This window comes from Corvus kubaryi, unplaced genomic scaffold (genome assembly GCF_017639235.1).
Source record: "Corvus kubaryi isolate FWS band 111438036 unplaced genomic scaffold, C.kubaryi_AGA036_p1.0 114, whole genome shotgun sequence".
NCBI lineage: Eukaryota > Metazoa > Chordata > Aves > Passeriformes > Corvidae > Corvus > Corvus kubaryi.
Genome location: NW_024580653.1, coordinates 111,315 through 131,495, shown reverse-complemented (window position 1 = coordinate 131,495; position 20,181 = coordinate 111,315). Strand labels below are relative to the sequence as shown.

The window sequence follows — 20,181 nt, the reverse complement described above, 5'->3', positions numbered from 1 at the left end:
TGGCGTAATCGCTGAGCCGGACGGAAGTGGCGTCGCTGGAGACCACCCGCCGAGCGCGGAGGGACCGGGCCCGAGCCCGGGCCCGGGATGGACCCGGCGGCCGAGCACCGGCAGCAGCTCCGCAGCGTGAGCGGTTGGGCCGTGCGGGGGGAGCGGGGTGTCCCGCGAGGCCTTCCTGAGTGGTGCCGGGGCTGCCGGTTTGGTGGCGGGTCCCGGTGTGTCCCAAGGGCTGCGGGTGTGGGATCTCCAGGTCCCGGGTTCGCAGGAGAACCGGTGGGGCCGGGAAGGGACCTGGACGTCTCGGGCGGGCCGTAGGGCACGGTGGGGGTCCCGGTGCGTTTCGGGGATCGCGGACCGGCTCCCCCCGGTGTGACCCCCGCCTGCCCCCCAGCTGCGGGACTTCCTGCTGGTCTACAACCGCATGACCGAGCTCTGCTTCCGCCACTGTGTCTGCAACCTCAACTACCGGCTGCTCACGGGCCGCGAGGTGAGCTGGGCGCGGGAGCCTGGGGGTCGGGTGTCCCCTCGCCCCCTGACCCCGTCCCACCTCTCCCGCAGGAGTCGTGCCTGGACAGCTGCGCCGCGAGGCTGGTCCGTGCCAACCACCGCCTCATGGGCGCCTACGTGGGACTAGTGCCGGCACTGCTGCACCGCCGTGCAGCCGAGCACGGGACAGCAGCGCAGCTGCCCGGACTCCCGGCCTCCCCAGACCCGGCCCCGGGCCTCGCTGAGCCCTCGCCAGACGCTCCCCTTGCCAGCACGTAGCAGCACCCGGGCACAGCCTCCCACGGCAGCTGGACGCGACCGGCACCACCCGTGCCCTTGGCCCCGGGAGCCCCCAGCAGCGGCTGGGCTCTGCAGGGCACAGGGGCTGTGAGGCGCAGGAACGGGAGGAAAACCCCCCCAGCCCTCCTGGTTGCGGATTTCTGGGAAGTGGATTGTTAGTCCCAATAAAACATCTTTACAGGAATGGCTTAGTGGGACACGCAGGGAGGGCACCAGAGCCCTGGCCCCTGCTCCCTGTTGAGGCAGGGGTGTGCTGGGGGGAGCCTGTGGCACAACTGGGAATCCAGGGAATTCCCCCAAACGTGAGACGAATGCCTCCCCGCAGGACCCCTGTGCCCACCGGGACACTGGGGGGCTCAGAACATTCTCACTACAAATGGCTGGTGCAGAGCAGGCACTCAGATGGGGCAGTGTGAGGGGGCAGGTGTCGGGGGCTGCCAGGCTACTGCCCAGCAGCTAAGGGCATGTGTGTGCAAGGAGAGCTGGTCCCTGTGGCACCTGGGAGAGCCTGGCCTCTTCTCTCCCCTCTGCTGCCCCTGGTCAGAGGGTGTGAGCTGTGGGCCCAGGACAGCGCTCAGGGCTTGAGGCAGGCAAGCACTAGCCCCAGTACAGAAATAAATTGATATATTCCGTGTACAAAACATGCTCCTGCAGGCCCGGCCAGGCACTCCCGCGCATATAAATAAGGCCCGGCCCGGCCTCCCCTCTGTCCTGCCCGCGGGGGCCAGCGCCTGCGCCGGGGCCACCCCTCCCGCGGGACCCCCGGGCTGGCCGGGGTCACTTAAGGTCCACATCAAAGTCCAGCACCAGCAGCTTGGTCTCCTCAGTGCCGTTGCGGCTGCCCACGGCGCACACGAGTTTTGTGTTGGAGGCACGGATGCGCCACACGACCCCCCCCCGAGCCCCCACTCTCCAGGGCCACAAGGTTTCGCACAAACTCCCCTGTCTTCAGGTCCCACAGCTTCACTGTGCCATCGTCCGAGCTGGTCACCACGAACTTGGAGCTGAACTGCAGGCAGGTAACAGCGCTCTGGTGCTTGCTGGGACCTATGGGGAGACACCGGTGAGCCCCAGGTGCACCTACTGCTGTGTGACAGGGGTCCTGCCACATCTGGCAGCTCAAAGCCACCCAGCCCCGGCTCCTCAGGGACACCCACCACTCTGTCCAGACACATCTGGCAGCTTGGAGCCACCCCTGCTCCCTCCCATCCCCCAAGGGAGAGAGCTGCCCCTTCCCAGCCCCCTGATGGCAGGGATTCCCCACTGCCCAAGGGTGAGGAATCCCTTCTCACCCTGCAGTGTCTGCAGGCACTGCCCCGTCTTGATGTCCCAGATCTTGACAGTGGAGTCAGCGTTGCCGGACACGAGGATGTTGTCTCGCAGCTCCATCCCACTGGTGAGCGACTGGTGCCCCATGAGTGTGTGCAGGCAGTTCCCACTCTCCACATCCCACACGCGGATTGATGTGTCCAGGGACCCACTCACGATGTGTGTCCCATCAAACTGCCAGAAAGAAGGGGTTCAGCTCAGCATCGAGGCCAGGAGTGTCCCCTGGTTTGGGTGCAGCCCACAGCTCTGGTATCCACTGGTTTGGGATGCAGCACCCCCAGTTCCAGCACCACCACCAGAGACTCCAGTTCAGCAGCTGCGACGTGGGCTCACACACCTCTTGGCTTTTTGGGCTGTGGAAATGCTCCAGGGAAGGGGCATGGAGGAGCGTTTGTGTCCACAGCATATGTGTATGTGGGAAGTCGGGTCAGGGGGGCAGAGACTGTCCCCACAGGACACAAACATGGTCCGTGTGTCCTTGCACGGCAGATACATCCCTTCAGGGCACAGACATGGCCCACATGTCCCTGCAAAGCACACAGGGCCCTGCATGACACAGACATAGCCCATTTGTCCCTACAGCACATGTGGGACCTTTGGCAGAGCTTGTGCCCCTTGGCTGGAAGGCAGGAGAGCGATAGGGCAAGCCAGCAGGAAGGCAGGTTGTACCTGCTGGGGAGTAGGGAGGGCAGGGGAACCGGAGAGGGGCAAGGCAGCAGGAGGGGACGTGTGCAGGCTGTACCTGCAGTGAGTAGACGCGGTTGGTGTGCCCCTGCAGTGTATGGGTGCAGCTCTCGCTCTCAGGGTCCCACACCTTGACCGTGTAGTCATAGGCACCACTGACCACCTTGTTGCCATCATACTGGACACAGCGTACGGCTGCCACGTGCCCCATCAGCACGTGCAGGCACTGCCCCGTCTCGATGTCCCAGAGCCGCAGTGTGGCGTCCCGGGAGCCACTCACCACCCTGCAGGTGAGAGAACACCTGGGGCCCAGCTGCCAGGGCAGCCCGGCGGTAACAAACCTCAGCCCCTGTGGATATCCCCCCCTCACACAGCACCCCTCAGCCCCATACCTGTTGCCGTGCAGGTGCATGCAGCGCACAGTCGATGTGTGTCCGTACAGTGTGTGCACGCACTCGCCGCTATCAGCGTTCCACACCTTGAGCGTGCGGTCAGTGGAGCCACTGATGACAACACTGTCCCTCATCTGGGAGGACCAAACCCCGCCGGTGTGGCCCACCAGCGTCTGCACACACTGTGGGGAACAGGACACGAGGGACAGGTGAGCCTCTCACACCTCCCTGCAGATGCTGAAAAGGTTAGCAGAGAAATTTTCCTGCTTTTTACAGCTGCTTGGAAAGTCTCCTTTCTCACGCAAGCTAGCTGTAAACAGCGTAGAGATTTTTGTAAACCAAGACTTTATCTCACAGGTGCAAACTTGTTATGAATAATCTTGTTTTCCACACTAAAGAAAATATTTTCAAATAGGCATCGTAGCATTCAGCCAATCGCTCTGGGAGGTGTATGGTCAAGCACCCAATAATGTCATTTCTCTATTGTAAACCAAGTTATATAAACAAGGTGATAATTAATTAAATAATGCCATTTATCCTGGACTTGAATTCCGTGTCGTTCTTTGCGCCATCCCTGCGGACTACAGCAACACCTCCCCACCCCTGGAACAGCACAGAGGGGCCGCACAACTCCATGTCCTTGTCATAAAGGGCCCAAACTGAGCCCGGGAGTGAGGGTGTGGCCTCACTTGTACCCAGCACAGGGAGGTGGTCCCTGCCCCAGACCTCTGCGGTGCCAGTGACAGTGCCACACTCGCCTCCCTGGTGACAGTGACACTCACCTCCCCTGTGACAGCTGACCACACTTTGAGCGTGTTGTCATCAGAGCCGCTTACGATGCGATTCCCGCAGAACTGCAGGCAGGTGATCACATGGTCGTCATGGCCCTTCAGTACCTGTGGGAGCACAGGGGTGTGTGGGGGGCAGTGTGGACCCCCCCAGCCTGCAGGACACCCCAACACAACAAGCGGTGGGAAGGCAGCAGGAGCTGTGGGGAGGAAAGGCAGATGGGTCCCCAAATCACCTGCACCCCCTGATGCTTCTGCAGGGCAGCAGAGCTGGGGTGTGTGGTGTGTTTGGCAGCTGTTGCACAGGGGCAGGGGGCTACTGGGGAACAGGGAGTGGGGGCTCAGGAACCCAAGGCCTGCAGGAGCAAGAGAAGGGGTGGTGGAGACTCTGCCCAGGGGCAGGAGGGATCCCCAGGGAGAGATCACCAGGGTTCTGGGACCCTGCACAGAACATGGCTGAGCCCTGTGAGGCTGCACCTTCCCTGGGTGCTGGGGCTGGCTGCAGCCCTGCATGGGGCCTTGGAAAGGGGTAAGGGGAGGGACCCCCTTTCTCCAGGCCCAGGGGACCCCATTTCTGCTGCCCCACTGCCCTGAGCAAGCTGGATCTGCTCCCTGTGGCAGATCCTGCACCAGCTTCCCCATACCAGTCTGTATGGTCTGTCCCCAGAGGAACCCCCACCAACCCCTCAGCTCTCCAGGGTCCACCGCTGGCAGGGACATTCCCAGGCCCACCTTGGGGACCACAGCTCCCCAGAGTCTGTCCCTGCTGGGACACACAGACCAACCTTGGGGGGCCGCAGCTCCCCACTACGCCAGTTCATGTCGATGCGGTGCTGGCGCAGGAAGGCGAATTTCCAGGGGCTGTACATGAATCCAGGGCTGAGCAGGCGTCGCTTCCGCAGGTGTAGGGGCTCCTCGATCCCTGCAGGGGACAACACAGTGGTGCCTTACCTGGGTCAAGCCTGAGGTGGCCCCCCAGCCCCCAGCCAGGAGGGCCCTCACCTTCCTCACGGCACTTCTCCCTCCAGAGCAGATTGTCCTCGGCCAGGACCCTCCAGTAGCGGCAGGTCTGGGCAGCACGGAGCAGGTCCCGTGGCTCCAGGAAAGACAAAACGTACAGGGCCAGCTGCAGGGGGGAGAAGGGTCACAGAGGGGTCACCAGAGGGGTCAAGTCAGGTCAGGCCAGGCCCCAACTCCACTCACCTCCTTGGGCAGCAGGGAGATGAAGTCCCGCTGGAACTGGGGCTCGATGACCTGCATCATGTACTTGATCTGCGCCGGCTCGCAGCGGTCAATGAGCTCATCCAGGGCCAGCAGCTTCTCAGGGCCGCTCCAGCGCTGCAGGGGGACCCCCAGTGACCCCTGGCTCTGTGTCCCCAGCCAGCCCAGCCACAGCCCTGGCAGCCAGGGCTCTTGCCCCAGGCCAGGAGCCCGAGGCAGGTGGGAGCTTGGTGCATCACAGGAGATGGATCACAGATCCTGTGTGACAGGTGACCACCCCTGGCCAGGTCTGAAACCTCCATGTTTTCTCACACAAGCAAAACTACCCAAAATCCACCGTGGGCCCAACTCCTGCCCATAGCAGGGATCCCTTAGGCTTGTGTCCCTCCCATCACACCCAGGCTGCCTGGAGCCACCAGGTGAGCTGTACCTGGAAGGTGCGGAGCCAGTCCTGCAGCTCAGGTGGGGGGGGCCACCGAGGGGATGCGACGGCGCCGGGCCTGCCCCACCTTGGCGTTACGCAGGTCCCCAAAGGTGGTGGTGGGGCTGGGTGTGCAGGGACCCAGTGTCCTGGGAGAAAGACCAGGCACAGGTGAGGCTGTAGCAGAGGTGGCACACATCAGCCCTGCTCCAGGCCACACTGACAGAGGCCCTAGGAACTGGTTCCCGCCACTGGGAGCTCCACCCCACTGACCCCTTCTCTTTGCTCCCATCCTGTTGACCCCTTGCTCACATCCAGCCCAGCCTGCTCAGCAGACAGGCAACTGGTCAGGGCTGGATCTCACCTGGGCCAACCCCTGCTTGACCCAGGTGGCTCCATCATCCTCCTGGGGTGGGCAGCAGGAGGTATGTGTTGTCCCAGCACACAGAACCCCCTTCACCTGCTGCAGTCAGAGCCCCCTCACCTGCCATAGTCAGAGCCCTTGCACAGCTTCTTCCCGGGGGACAAGGCCCGGCCGTCCGGCCCGTTCTCTGACTTCCGCTTCATCTGTGGGACACAGCAGGTTGGAGTGGCTGGGACAAACCCAGGCAGACCCCTGCAGACTCCCTGCCCAGAGCTGATCCCTGTGGCCCCCTGCCCAGAGCTACGGGGCAGATCCCCACCTGCTCCTGCTTTCCCCCTTCAGAGTCCATATGGCAACAAGGCATCCCCATGCAGGGCAGGGGGCTGCACCAGGGCCAGGCAGCGCTGGGGACTGGGGCAGCACCTCCTTCCCCCACCCTATGACCAAGGACCCCCATGCAGGGCAGGGGTTTGCACAGGGGACTGGGGCAGCATCTCTTTCCCCAGCCCCAGCAGACAGGCATCACAGAACCCCCAGCCCCCCTTCCCACTCCTGCAGGTGCCCTGAGTGCTTCAGCAGTCCCTGGCCCCCCGGTCACCTTGGGGCGCAGGTGCCGCAGCAGCCCCCCATCCCCAGTGCGCTGCAGGTAGTCGATCCAGCGCTCTCCCAGGGTGTAGTACAGGTATACATTGCTGCTGTCTTCCCCCTCCTCGCTGCAGCAGCTCCCTTCCTCCTCCTCTTCCTCCTCCTCCTCCTCTTCTTCCTCCTCCTCCTCCTCCTGCTCCCTGGTGGACCTGGGGGGCTCCTGTGGTCCCTGCCCCCCAGAACCATCAGGGTCTGCTCCGGACCTGGGGGTACCCTTCCAGGGTCGCTCTGGCTCCCAGGGCCCTGGCGCTTCCTCTTCCTCCTCCTCCTCTTCCTCCTCTTCAGCCACCACCTGAGCAGGGAACAGGCAGGGGGCAGGGCTGGCTCCACACCAGCCTTGGGCTGCTGGAGACCAGGAGACGAGTGGGGGCTGGGAGTGCTGCTGGATGGCTGCCAGTGAGAGCCATGGCCCTGGAGCACAGGGGCTCCACTCAACAGCACTGTGGGGGGTTGCAGGGTGGAGAACCCCCAGACCCACAACCATAAGCTCCTCCAGAATCCAGTGAGGTTCCCCTGAGCTCCCCCAGAGCCAAACCTCCTCCCTTATCCCTGCACCTGGCAGCAGGGACCTTTCTGCATTTACCTGTGCTGCAGGTGCCCTGTGGTCCTCACTGTCCCCCAAGGGAGTGGGGCTGGCCCGTGGGGGCCCCTCGGGGCCCGGGCGCCGCCGGCACGTCATGCGCTGGCTGTTGAGCTCCAGGATGCGCGTGGTAATGCCCTTGACGTGCAGCAGGTCATCCAAGCAAGTGAAGCCCTTCAGCTCCTGCGCGGAGGGAAGTCAGCCCTGCCCAGAACAGAATCCCTCCTGCTCCCACAGAGCCCCCTGCCCAAGCAGCCCCGCAGGGAAGAGTCACAGCGCTGTGAAAGGGAGGCAGCAACCCAAAAGTGCCAGCTGGGGTAGGAGCACTGTGCCCCCCAGATGAGCAGTGCCAGAATGGGAAGTGAAGCTGCAGTTCCAGGGCAGGGGAACAACCGGACACACGCAGACACATACATGTGCTAGGCACCCACCGTCCCGCGGGACCTCGGGCCAAGCACTGCGCAGCCCCGACCTGGGATCAGCTGCCTCCCATCACCCCTGCACGGGCTCCCGGAGCGCCTGCCATGGGAGGAGCCTGGCGGGGCCGGGCTGTCCCGGGGCAGGAGCCGGCGAAGAACCAGCGCAGCCCCCGGGCCCGGGAAGGGCCCGACTGGCCCTTCTGACTCCGCAGGGTTCGATCTACGGCGCTGCTGCTGCTCCCCACAAAGGGCTGCAATAGCACCACCGCCCCGGACAGGCCCTGCTCCAAACCACCCTCCCTTTGCATCACCGGTTTCTGCCCTCCCGCCTCCCGGTGTTCCCAGCATACGTGTCCCGAGCATTTGGACATCCATCCCTTCACCTCTCCTTTTCCAGCCCAAAACACGCCAAGCGCTCCCAGCCCTGCCTCGCCCGGCCGCGGCGCTGCCCATCCCCGTAGCATCAGGGCAGGGCTGCCGCTGACCCGCCCGTATCTGCCGGGGCTGGGGCCCGCGGTGCCGCTCCCACTGCTCCCGGCCGTGTCACCGGCCGCCGCAGGATCTCCCGGCAAGCACTTCCCGCCCCATCATCGCCGGTGACGGAGGTGGTCGGGGCGCGGTGCCCGTCCCGCCGGAACCTGCGCTCCCCCGGCTCCCCGCTCCGGCCCGGGGCGCTGCCTGGACCCGGCAGCGAGGAACGGCGGCACCGGCGGCGGCTGCGCTACCCCGGCCCCACGGGCACGGGGCGGGACTCGGGGATCCCCGCCCGGCCCCGCCTGCCCCGGCTACCGGGACGGAAACGGCACCGTCGCCCCCGCACTCGCTCCCCGGCCCCCACCCCGGGGCCAACACCGCCACGGCCACCCCCACCCCGGGGTCCCGGGCCCGGGTCGCTCAGCGCGGGGTGTCGTCCCCGCCGCCCCCCCGCACCTCTCTCTTGCGGACGATTCCGCGGGCGCGGCGACGGCCGATGCCGCTGAGGGCACCCTCCAGCTCGGCCACGCCGGCGCGGTTGATGTCCAGCTTGGCCCCAGCGGGGCCCGGCCCGCCCGGCCCCGACATCCCGGTACCGGCTCCGGGCGCTGCCCCGCGCAGGCCCGACAGCACTGCGCACGCGCGGCCCCGCCCCCCGCACGCGCACGCACAACTGAGGGAACAGCGGCTTTATTGGCTGCGGGCGCGGGGCCGCCCGGTTGGCCCCGCCCCCTCCGCCGCGCGCCGACCCCGCCCCTCCCGGTCACCGCCGCTTGTACAGGCACGGCCGCAGGCGCAACCCGGGAGCGGCGCCGGGCCGGGCCGGGCCCGTCTTGGCGAACTCCAACAGGTAGAAGTAGGAGCTGGAGAGGTCCTGAGGGCGCAGGAACAGCCAACTCCGTTACCGGCACCCCGGAACCCCCAGCCCCCTCCAGCTCCACTCACCACCGGCCCGACACCGCGGCCTCAGTGAACTCCAGGTCCCCCCTTCTTCCTTCCAGACTCCATTGTGCCCAAGGCCCTCCTTCCCCCAGCTGCTGGTTCCGAAGCCCGTGTGGGCCTGAGTACCCCGGCCTCCTGACCTCCAGTGTACTCCTCTAAACGCCCAACACCCATCATCAACCCCATACCCCAATTCCCTCTGGCCCCGGGATCCCCAGCCCCGTCCTGGGCTACATGCCCACCTCCAGGCCCCGCACTACAATCCCAGTGTGCCCCAGGCCCCCCGTATCCCCTCCCAGACCCCAGCACCCCATCCAACCCCCATCCGAAACTGCCACAGTGCACCCCCACGGTCCACGGGACCTCCAAACCTTCCCCCGGGACTCCACCCCTGTGCATACTGGTCCCCTCGTTCTCCCATCTGCAGTCCCCCAGGTACCAATCCCTTCCACCCCCATCTACTTTTACCAGCCCCATGTCTGCTGCACACCAGGCTGAGCCACAATACACCCCCCCTCCGTCTGCTCCTTCCCTGGGCTCCCTGGTTCCTGGTGCACCCAGTGCCCAGCCCTAGGCACACCTGAGGGCACACCTGGCGACGCACCTTGGAGACGGTCCTGAAGCCCAGCTGCGTCATGGCCTTCAGGAAGGCACGGGTGTCCTCGAAGCGGCTGGCCACCTCAGCCACCATCAGGGTCCCCCTGCAGTCACTCGAGCTCTGAGCAGGGCACCCAGGCACCCCCAGGACACTGCTCAGCATCCCTGCTCCTCCCCCAATCTCCCACTGCCCCACAATCTCTGCCTACCCGAGCTTGAGCACACGGTTGGCCTCTCCTAGGATCTCCTGCAGGTTGGTGCCCATCAGCGCCAGGCAGAACACGGCCACATCCACCGACTCAGCCGCCAGTGGCACCTGCCCACCCCGGGACACCCCGGGAAAAGGAGGATGATGAAACGGCCTGGAAGCCCCTCTGTACACCCCCGGGAGCGGGAGGAGGAGGATGGTGATGTAGATGGGGCTGGACAGCACCCCCAGACTCCCCAGGATTGTGGATTCAGCCGTGCCCCATCTCTGGGTGCCCAAAGCGCACACCCAGTTTTTGAATAGACACACCCGTGCTGCCCCTCCCGCACGGGACCCTCGGGTCACCGTCCCCCCACCTGCACCCCTGCAGCCTGCCCAGCAGCACCCACTCCCTGCCCCGGGGGTGCCCCCAGTACCTTGGCCATGTCACAGACGGTGACCCGTGGGCTCAGCGGCACCAGGTCGAAGCAGTGCACCTGGTTCCTGACACTGGCGGCCAGCGTGCAGTCCCCACACCCGAAATCCGCCACCACTAGCGACGCTGGCCTGGGGCAAGGGTAACGGGATCAGAGCGGCCTGGCCCGGCGCCTTGCCTCCCCGGCTCACGGTCCCCCGCTCATCCCCCGGCCCCACCGCTCACCCCTCAGCCCCGCCATTCACAGGCCCCCCGGCCATCCCCTGGCCCCGCGCCCCCCAGGCCCTCCCCGGTCCATCCGCCGGCTCTCCGCTCAGCCCCTGGCCCCCGCTCACCGGCCCTCCGGTCCATACTCCCCCTCAGCTCTCGCCCTCCCGCTCACCGGCGGCGCAGGTAGCGCACGATGCGCTGCACGGGGCGCTCGGGCCAGCGCCGCACCTGCCGCTCGAAGCCCCGGTGGTACAGGTGGAAAGCGGCAGGGTCGGCGCGAAAGAGCCGCGCCGCGTCCCCGCTGCTGCCGGTGTAGAGCTGCTGATTCAGGTACCGGAACCGGGCGCCGAGCAGCCGCTCCTCCATTCGCGCGCGGAGCGCAGCCGAGCGGCCCGAGCGGGGCTCCGGAGGAGCCTCCGTGGGGCCCGGCGGATCCGGGGGGCCCGGCCCCGAGCCCCGCTCCCCGTCCGACCCCGCCAGCGGCTCCCGCTGCCGCTTCTGCCGGTTCCGCCGCTGCCTCCGGCTCAGCCCCGCCGGCTTCCCGGACTCCCCCGCCGGCTCAGCCGGGCCATCTGGGGGCATCAAGAGGGGGGTCAGGGCGCGGAGGCGGCTCCCTCCGGCCCGCCGAGCCCTGGAGCCGTCCCGGTACCTATGTCCGGGTGCTGCCCAATCTCCCGGGGCTCGTCGGGACCGGCCGGGAGCTCCCCCACCGCAGCCCGCGGCCCGCCGGCCTTCTTCCGCTTCCGGGGCCGCTTCCGCACCGCCTCGCCGTCCCGGCCGGTCCCGGGCAGCCGTCTCTTCCCCGTCGTTGGCCCCTGTGAAGAGTGGGGGCCGGTCACTTCCGCGCGCCCGGGACTGGCCCGGCCCGCCGCCCCCGCGCCACTCGCTTACCGGTCGACCCGGGCACTCGGGGGCGCCGCGGGGCAGCGGCTCCACTGCATCGTTCCAGCCCTGCTCCGCGAACATGGAGCGGGGACCCTCGGTCGGTACCGGGACCCACATGCTCCCGCTCGGGAAGCGCCGCGGGAACAGCGCCACCTCGCGGCCGGAGGACCGGACGGGGGCCTCGTCTGCACGGGCGGTGCCGCGGCCGCCCCGCCCCGCCCCCGGCAGGATAACCGCGCCCCAGTCAACTTGGCACGCCCCATAGCCCCGCCACCACCCCGCATAACCACGTTCTCAGACCATGGCCCCGCCCGGTGCCCCCGCCCCGTGCCCCGCCCGGTGCCGTGTGGCGGAGCCGTGGCCAGGGCGGGTTCCGGCCGGCAGGGGGCGCCGCGTCGGGGCGGAGCCCCCGCGCTGCCCTGCGCTCGCCGCAGCCGCCGCCCTGCGGAGCCGCCGGGACACGCACCCGGTAACGGCGGGACGGCACCGGCACCGGGACCGAGCAGGGACAGGTTGGGGAGGCCGCGAGTGCGGCTGCGGGCGACCCGAAGCGGGGCTGGGCCGGAGACGGACCTACCGGAGGCGGGGCCGGGTGGGGGAGCTGCACGGGAGGGGTGGGGGGCGCAGGGAAGGGCTGGGGGTACAGGGGGGGGATGGGGGGAGGGCTGAAGGGGACGGACTGTTCGGGCCGCAGGGCAGAGCGGGGCCCTAGCAGCTGGTTTGGGGTAACACGGGGAGACTGTGTCTGCACATCCCGTCCCCTGCCCCGGGTGCTGAGCAGGGCCGAGGTGGGCGCTTGGCGATCCTGGCAGGGCTGGGGCTGGTCGATCCTGGCAGCCCCGCGGGACTGGGTCGGGGCCGGTGGGTGGCAGGAGGGCGCAGTCCCGGGCCGAGCAGGGGACAGGGTGGGGCGTCCCCATGATGGGGTGTCATTACTGCGGTGTGAGGTCCCACAGGGCCGGGACCGCTGTGGGATGTCCTGGGGACCCCTTTTCCTGAGGTGTCCGCATATGGCTGGGGGATAAATCTCACCCGGGGCCGTGGGTGTTCTGGAACCGGGACAGGGCCAATGCTGCCATGGATGTGCTGGGGCCATTGTGGGGCCTGTGAGACCCTGGCAAGAGTCCAGGGCTCTGCATCCCACCCCTCTGGAGCTGCCTGGGGCAAGGGGTGCAGGCAGAGTCCTGAGGGGTAGCAGCAGGCTCTGGCAGCTAGTGGGGGTTCCAGCGTGTCTGGGTGGGCATCAGATCCTGGGGGATCCTCCAGCGGCAGGTTTGAGCCCCAGTGGGTGCATGTCGGGCATGTCATAGTCTATCTGTCTCCGTTCCCACACTGTGAGACTCACTCCATGTCCCTGCTCAACACCATAGACCCCCAGGCAGGGGGTCCCACGCTCACAGCCGGGGGCTCAGGGGAACATGGGGAGCAGGAGGGTGCTCTATGCCTGGCTCTGAGCTGGGTGCCCATGGATTCTAGGAGAGTGCACGAGGGTTTGGGGTCCCAGTTTCTGAGCATGGTGCCATGCCAGGCACAGCCAAGTGGGTCAGGAGGGTCATGGGGCTGCAGGATCCCATGCTGGGGATGCTGAGCTCCCCCAGCCCCATTCCCCCACCAGATCTGCGGGATCCCATCTTGAGGGTGCTGAGCTCCCCCAGTCTCACTCTCCCCCGGAGCTGTGGGCACAGCCTGTGCCTGGTGATAAGCCCGGGGTTGCCAGCCTGGCTTCCTGAAGGCAGCCACGGCCCCGCTGGAGTCACCCAGGTTCTTCCCCTTGGGCCGCCAGTCCAGCTCCAGCCCGGACCTAAGCCTGCCTGCGGCTTCCTGGAGAGCTGCAGGGATGGGGCGGGAGGGGACAAGGAGGGGGCCAGGAGGCTCCTGTACTTGCTGTTCCAGGGACCTCCCAACCGAGGGGTCAGGGGTCCCCATGTCCTTACCCACCTCCCCTCCCGCAGCCACCATGGACGACATCTTCACACAGTGCCGGGAGGGCAATGCGGTGGCCGTGCGGCTGTGGCTGGACAACACCGAGAACGACCTCAACCAGGGGTGAGTGGGGCTGGGCTGGGCGGTGGAGGAGGCTGTGCAGGGCTCGGGGGGCTGTGCTGGGGGCTGGTTTCCGCTGCTCTCCATGGAAAGGCAGGGGGCAGACGGCAGGACACAGCTCCTCCCCACTGGAGGAAGTTACCGCATCGCTGAGGCACGAGGCTGAACATCCTCTGGCCACTTCCTCACAGCCACAGCTAGGGCTCAGCTGGGCTGGGGGTACCTCCCCTGTCCCCATGGTGGCAGCTGTGTCCACTGACCATATCCTTGTGCCCCCATCCCCTCTCTGGGGAGCACCATGGCAGATGCGTGGGCACACGGCTGGGACCACTGGGGCTGGGAGTTGTGGGGGGCACTCTGTGTGCCCGAGTGTCTGCTCCCCACAGCCCATGCCAGGGGTCTTGCAGGACTGTGAAGTCCAAGATGTGCTCACAGCCATTCAGCAGCCATGTTTGGGCCGGGCATAGGGCTTGTTGCATCTGCCTGCAGTATGTGCAGCTGGCACAGCTTGACCCTGTACCATGACCCCAGCCAGGCCATGGCCGTGGCATTCTGGACATGCTCCAGACAAATGGCCTCCCTTGGTTGTGCCTCCTTGCCCCTCCTGGGGGTCCCAGGCACATGGAGCTCTCTCCCAGACCCACAGAAGGTGCCCAAGGGACTGTTCTGTGCCAGGTACCCCTGCCTGCAGGGCCATGGTGGGGGCAGATGGGGTCTGCTGTGCCAGGGGGCTGAAGCGGGACCAGGGATATGGGGAGTCTGGGCTGGAGGGAAGCCAGGGCTGCAGCAGCCCCTCTGCCAGTTCCTGATCTCCATTTAAGGCCCGGCTGCCACCTCCTCCCTTACTTGGCCACGGAGTGGGGGGATGGGGACAGGATCCAGCTGTGATTCAGCCTTGGAGGAGACAGGATTTGGCCTGGGCTGGTGGGGCCCTGGTGGGGGTGGGAGTGGGATGGATGTTCAACCCGGTCCCTTGGCTCCCACGGCTGGTGTTTTGAGGATGATGCCAGTGGTGCCTGGGCCAGGGGGCTACAGTTGAGCAGAGGCCCCTGCCATCCTGCAGGGACGACCATGGGTTCAGCCCCCCTGCACTGGGCCTGCCGCGAGGGCCGTTCAAATGTGGTGGACATGCTCATCATGCGGGGGGCTCGCATCAATGTCATGAACCGGGGGGGATGACACCCCACTGCACCTGGCTGCCAGCCATGGCCACCGTGACATCGTGCAGAAGGTACCTGTCCCCTGTGCCAGCACCTGCCCTTTCCCACCTCCTGTGTAGCCCCCCCACACTACCCTTGTGAGACTTGTTCCCCTCATCACCTGTCAGGAACACCTGGCATCCCCCCAGTGCCTCTGAGCTCCCCACTTCTCACAAACTCCCTCCAAATCCCTCTGAGCCCCACACCAGCTTGGCCCCCTCCCTACAGCTCCCAGCATGCTGCCCCTGCATCCCCCAGGACAAGGCACAAGGAGGATGGGGATCTTGCCTGGGCTTACAGGGAGAGTCCTGGGCTCACAGGGACTGTCCCCTGTCCCTAGCTGATGCAGTTCAAAGCAGACATCAATGCGGTGAATGAGCACGGGAACACACCGCTGCACTATGCCTGCTTCTGGGGACACGAGCAGGTGGCTGAGGTGAGTGGGAGCATGGGCAGCAGGGAGGGTGAGGTGGGAAGGGGGCTGAGGGGAGATCACAAACCACAGTCCTCGCTCTCTGCTCCCACAGGACCTGGTAGGCAGCGGCGCCCTGGTCAGCATTGCTAACAAATATGGTGAGACCCCCACAGACAAGGCCAAAACACCACTGCGAGAGGTCCTGAAAGGTATGAGGGTCTCCCAGGACCCCATAACTGACACAGCCTCCAGCCAGCCACAGCAGGCTCTGGGTGCCACCCTCCTCCTCCTCCCTCTGCAGAGCGTGCTGAGAAGCTGGGCCAGAGCCTCACCAAGATCCCCTACAAGGACACGTTCTGGAAGGGCACGACCCGCACCCGGCCCAGTAAGGACTGGGGGTTCCTTGGGGGGTGCCATGGGTCCCCCCTGCCCTGTTGGCGCTGCTTCCTGGATCCAGCAGCCATGGGCATTCATCCCCCTTCTACTGTAGGGAATGGGACCCTGAACAAACTTGCTGGGATTGACTTCAAACAGCTGAGCCTGAGCCAGAAACTGAACGAGAACCAGTCGGGAGAGGTGGGTCCCTCTTGCCCCCAGGTGCGTGCTGTACCTGTGCAGACCACCGTGTCCTGGCCCTGCTGGGCACAGCTGTTCAGGAGTCCCATGGCCAGGTGCAGGGAGGGGGCTCCTGCCCAGCTCAAGGGGCTCCCTCTCATTGTGGACCCTTGGTCCCATGGGCTCCAGAGGCCCACGCGGGGGCCTGGGGATGCTAGGGACTCTGCACCGCTTTCACGGTGCCTGTGTCCCTGCTCCTTCTCCAGCTGTGGAAGGGGCGCTGGCAGGGCAATGACATTGTAATCAAAATGCTGAAAATCCGGGACTGGACGACGCGAAAGAGCCGGGACTTCAACGAGGAGTACCCAAAACTGCGGTGAGTGCTGCACCTGCCTGGAGCCACCCCGGCATGTGCCTGGGATCCCTACCAGCATCTGGCCAGGGCCATCCTGACACCCTCTTGGGGCAATGACAGCTCTCAGGGTATAGGGCATGTAGGAGCCTCCCGGCTCTGTGGGGCCAAGAATGCTCCAGGGTGGTGGCCAAGGGCTGGGAGGCCCTGGAGGATGGCAGAGGGCAGGCGAGGGGGTGCAGGCAGCCCCTCCCTGTTCTCAGGGCTGTCACTTGTCTTGCAGGATCTTTTCCCACCCCAATGTGCTGCCGGTGCTGGGCGCCTGCCAGGCCCCTCCAGCTCCCCACCCCATCGTCATCAGCCACTGGATGCCCTACGGCTCCCTGTACAACGTCCTGCACGAGGGGACCAGTGAGTGCTGGGGAACGGTGGTTTTGGGGGCAGCAGGAGGCTCTCCAGCCACAGCCCTGAGGTGGGCTTAGGGTGGGTTGACCCCCTGTTACCCCTTCCCAGATTTTGTGGTGGACCAGATGCAGGCGGTGAAGTTTGCCTTCGATATCGCGCGGGGCATGGCCTTCCTGCACACGCTGGAGCCCCTCATCCCACGCCACCACCTCAACAGCCGCAGCGTCATGGTGAGTGGGGGCACAGCCCCTCTCCCACGGCAGGGGGGCTCTCAGGACAGGGGGGCTCCTGCTGACTGCCCACTCTGCCCAGATTGACGAGGACATGACGGCACGAATCAGCATGGCTGACGTCAAGTTCTCCTTCCAGTGCCCGGGGCGGATGTATGCCCCGGCCTGGGTGGCTCCTGAAGGTGAGTGCCCAGTTCCCAGCCCCCCCCAGACTGGCCCCCTCACCCCCAGTCCCACTCAGCCCCCAGCCATCCCCCAGCCCTGCAGAAGAAACCAGAGGAGATCAACCGGCGCTCAGCTGACATGTGGAGCTTCGCAGTGCTGCTGTGGGAGCTGGTGACACGTGAGGTGCCCTTCGCTGACCTGTCCAACATGGAGATTGGTATGAAGGTGAGGGGGTGGGGGGGCAAAGGAAGTGATCTGGGTCAGAGTTAGGGGAGAAGTTCTGGCCACTGAGGGTGGTGAGGCCACAGGTTGCCTGGAGAACTTTGGCTGCTCCATCCCTGGAAATATTCAACGCCAGGCTGGACAGGGTGTGGAACCACCTGGGCAGGTGGAGGGTGTCCCTGCCTGTGGGAGCAGGGCCCTAATCCTGACTCTGGCTCCTCTTCTTGCTTGCAGGTAGCACTGGAGGGGCTACGTCCCACCATCCCCCCTGGCATCTCCCCCCACATCTGCAAGCTGATGAAGATCTGCATGAACGAGGACCCAGCCAAGCGCCCCAAGTTCGATATGATCGTGCCCATCCTGGAAAAGATGCAGGAGAAGTAGAGGGGAGGTGCCTCCCCTCTCCAGTGCTGCCTTGCGCCCCCCACCACCCCCAAGTGCCTTTAGCCCTAGAGACGGGGCAAGCAGAGGACACCCCTCACCCTGAGCCAGCCACGGACACACGGTACAGATGGCACTGCCTGTGCTGGAGCTCTGCAAGCTCCGGACCCCCACCCAGGGTAGCCCCTCACCAGGGTAGCCATAACCCAGCCTCTGGGCAGCCCCCAATCCAGTGCAGCCCCCCTACCCAGGGCACGGCATGTGGCCTGGCCCTGCTGCTGGGGGATGGGGCTGTGAGGCCCCCTGTCCCCCTTGCTGGGCACAGCCCAACCCAGGACTCAACCCCCCAAGGCTGGGGGGGAAGGGGCAGGCCAGGAGAGGCCCCCTGTGGTGCCCAGCACTGCCCCCGCTTTGCGCTTCACTGGCCACTTCCCTCTGGTCCCAGAATGGCCACTGGCAACCAAATAAACATTTGGTATGGAACCAGTTGCTGGGGTTCAGGGCGGGAAAAGGGGGGGGAGTTGGACGGTGGGAGAGTGGCTGAAGTGATTGGGGGTCTGGGACTCACAGGGGCTGTCTAGGACTGAGGGTGGGGCTGGATTGATAGGGGGCTGCCCTGCAGCCCACAGAGCCCTGGGCACAAATCAGCACCCACAGCAACCCTCTGGCGCCCGGCGCAGGTAGATGGGCACAGGGCCCCCTCGGGAGGTGCCCGGTGCAGGAGGGGTGGGTCAGTGTCCCATCCCTGGCTCCATTTGTAGTGCTGCCTGTGCAGCCCCCAGGGCATTCTCTGTGGGAGATAAGGGGCAGTTTAGGGAAGGAGAAGGAGGAAGAGTAATTCCTGGGTAATTCCTGTCCCCCCAACCCCACTCTGCTCCAGCACTGTCAGGAGCACTGAGCCCCCTGTGACCAGCAGAGGGGGGTGAGTGTGACAGCCCCCCTGTGGAGGATCAGGGCCAGCATGTGTGGACACAGGCATAGGAGCAAGGCTGCCTTCCCACAAAACCCTCCTAGGTGTTTAATGGCACCGACACAGCCCCTACAAACTGCCCAAGCTCCCCCGTGCTCTACGTGAAGTAATGCGGCTTCTTCACATTGATGCCGTATTCGGCCAGCGCTGGTGTCAGGTCCTCCATGGTCAGTGTGTACTTCTTGTCCTGGGGGACACGGGGCAGATGGTCACAGCAGGGACAACCTGGGGGTGTGGGACCCCCCAAGGTGCAAGGACAGCCATGTCCTGCTACCAAAGGAGCTGCTAGGTGGCATTAGAGCGTTCCCAGCTCCCCACATTCTGTTGCTCTGTGCCCTCAAGACGTCCCCAGACACCTAGCACCAAATCCCATCGGCCTTGCGGAGCCCCTGAACCCCAGATATGGCACTAGGAGGGTCCCCAGGACCGCCCCTCCCACTCCAGCTCCTCCCCAAGCTGAGAGCAGCGGCCGCTGCCAGAGTGGGGTGGAATGGGCTGCCAGGGACAGCTGCTCCCCCACCCCTGGGGTGCACCAAAGTGTGTCCACAAGCTCACTGCCCCCCTTGTGTCCCCTGTGTCCCCTCCAGCCCCTCCCCACCTGAAAGGACCCACCATAAGCCTGGCGGGTTTTGGGATTTCTGCACCTCAGTGTTCCTGCACTCAGTAGCTGCAGGCGCAGCCCCATCCCCAGAGAGGATGTTCCCCGGTTCCCTCAGCGCCCTCACCTTGCTCTTGCTGCGGGAGCTGCCCGAGGCCGTGCCCTTCATTTTGCAGTGCTGCAGCGCGTCATTGGCGATGTCTGAAATGAACTTCTGTGCCGCCAGCGAGATCAGGCGGATTCTGCGGGACAGAGGCCATGTCGTCGAGGCCACGGGGGTCTGTGGGCCCCTCTGCCGGACCCCCACAGGGTTCCTGCGACTCCCCCCACCCTGCGGCCACTCACATGCGTGGGTCCGAGGCCTCAAACCCTGCCCGGTTCAGGTAATACCCTGTGACGGCGTCCGGGATCTGGGAAAGGAAGAGTTGGAACAGCTCCACGGCCCCGTGGGAGCGTTTCCGTATCCTGCATCCCGTCGCACAGGAGCCGCCCCGTATCCCAGTACCGTGGGCCCTGCCCCGTGTCCCGTCCCGTCCCGTCCCACAGGAGCCGCCCCGTGTGTCGGTACCGTGGGCGTGTAGTCCTCCAGCTGCATGAGGAAGTCCACGAGCGGCGTGGTGGACACCACGGGCTTCACGTCGCCGTTGGCCGCGGGCGGCACGTACACGCCGTTGGACATGGCCCCGTCCGGGGGGGCGGCCACGGCCGCGGACACCGGCACTGCGGGGCAGCACGATCAGTCCCAGGAGCCCGGCACGCCCGGCCCCACCGACACCGGCAAAGCGGGACAGCGCGTTCAGTAGGACCCCGGGAAACCCGCAGTCACCGGACGCCGCTCCCCCCGGCCAGGGCGGCTCAGGGCGTCCGGCGGGACCCCCCGTGCGCGGGGCCCGTCCCCCGCCGCCCCCCATCTCGACTCACCGGGCCCCCTCCCGCCGGCAGCACAGCCCTCGGTGGCCCGCGCCGCGCCGCCCCCCCGCAGCTGGCGCGGCCCCGGGCCCGGCGCTGCCCACAGCGGCCGGGCTGGGCTTGCTGCCCTCGGTGGGGCCTGGTGGGGCCGCCGGGGCCGCGGGCGCGGGGTCGGGATCGGCGCTGCCGCTCATGGTCCGCGGCTCCAGCCTCAGCTCCGCGCCTGCGCGCGCCGAGCCACGCTATTGGCCCCACCGCCCCCCAGCCCCGCCCCTCGCGCCGGCCCATTGGCCCGGCCGGGCCCCGCCCCCGCCCCGCCCTCCGACGCTCATCGCCCCGCGCGCCCCCTGGCGGAGGCGCTGGCACAGAGAGGCGGA

General features: G+C 66.3%; 4 protein-coding genes across 4 annotated transcripts; 2 read left to right on the top strand and 2 right to left on the bottom strand.

Moving 5' to 3' along the window:
- The first annotated feature begins 2 nt into the window (after positions 1–2).
- TIMM10B (translocase of inner mitochondrial membrane 10B) lies at positions 3–970 on the top strand. The gene is made up of 3 exons (XM_042018683.1): positions 3–126; positions 392–487; positions 559–970. The coding sequence occupies exons 1-3, from the start codon at positions 88–90 to the stop codon at positions 763–765; spliced, it is 342 nt and encodes a 113-aa protein (XP_041874617.1). The 5' UTR covers positions 3–87; the 3' UTR covers positions 766–970.
- A 423-nt stretch (positions 971–1,393) lies between these two features.
- RRP8 (ribosomal RNA processing 8) lies at positions 1,394–11,607 on the bottom strand. Its single transcript, XM_042018430.1, is given in 20 exon segments — positions 1,394–1,683; positions 1,685–1,833; positions 2,079–2,289; positions 2,858–3,083; positions 3,192–3,373; positions 3,974–4,087; positions 4,765–4,901; positions 4,982–5,105; positions 5,183–5,317; positions 5,631–5,660; positions 5,662–5,770; positions 6,106–6,188; positions 6,584–6,922; positions 7,214–7,393; positions 9,650–9,746; positions 9,852–9,958; positions 10,267–10,396; positions 10,648–11,047; positions 11,125–11,290; positions 11,367–11,607. Coding segments are annotated over 20 exon segments (3,150 nt in total). The 5' UTR covers positions 11,478–11,607; the 3' UTR covers positions 1,394–1,563.
- Positions 11,608–11,759: 152 nt separating this feature from the next.
- ILK (integrin linked kinase) lies at positions 11,760–17,810 on the top strand. The gene is given in 15 exon segments (XM_042018181.1): positions 11,760–11,872; positions 13,313–13,406; positions 14,467–14,485; positions 14,487–14,573; positions 14,575–14,634; positions 14,943–15,038; positions 15,130–15,226; positions 15,319–15,402; positions 15,508–15,593; positions 15,839–15,948; positions 16,208–16,335; positions 16,438–16,559; positions 16,642–16,741; positions 16,819–16,949; positions 17,181–17,810. Coding segments are annotated over 14 exon segments (1,359 nt in total). The 5' UTR covers positions 11,760–11,872; positions 13,313–13,317; the 3' UTR covers positions 17,331–17,810.
- A 511-nt stretch (positions 17,811–18,321) lies between these two features.
- Positions 18,322–20,013, bottom strand: TAF10 (TATA-box binding protein associated factor 10). Its single transcript, XM_042018307.1, is given in 6 exon segments — positions 18,322–18,484; positions 19,023–19,137; positions 19,241–19,305; positions 19,464–19,615; positions 19,817–19,871; positions 19,873–20,013. Coding segments are annotated over 6 exon segments (603 nt in total). The 5' UTR covers positions 19,999–20,013; the 3' UTR covers positions 18,322–18,394.
- Between the last annotated feature and the right edge of the window lie 168 nt (positions 20,014–20,181).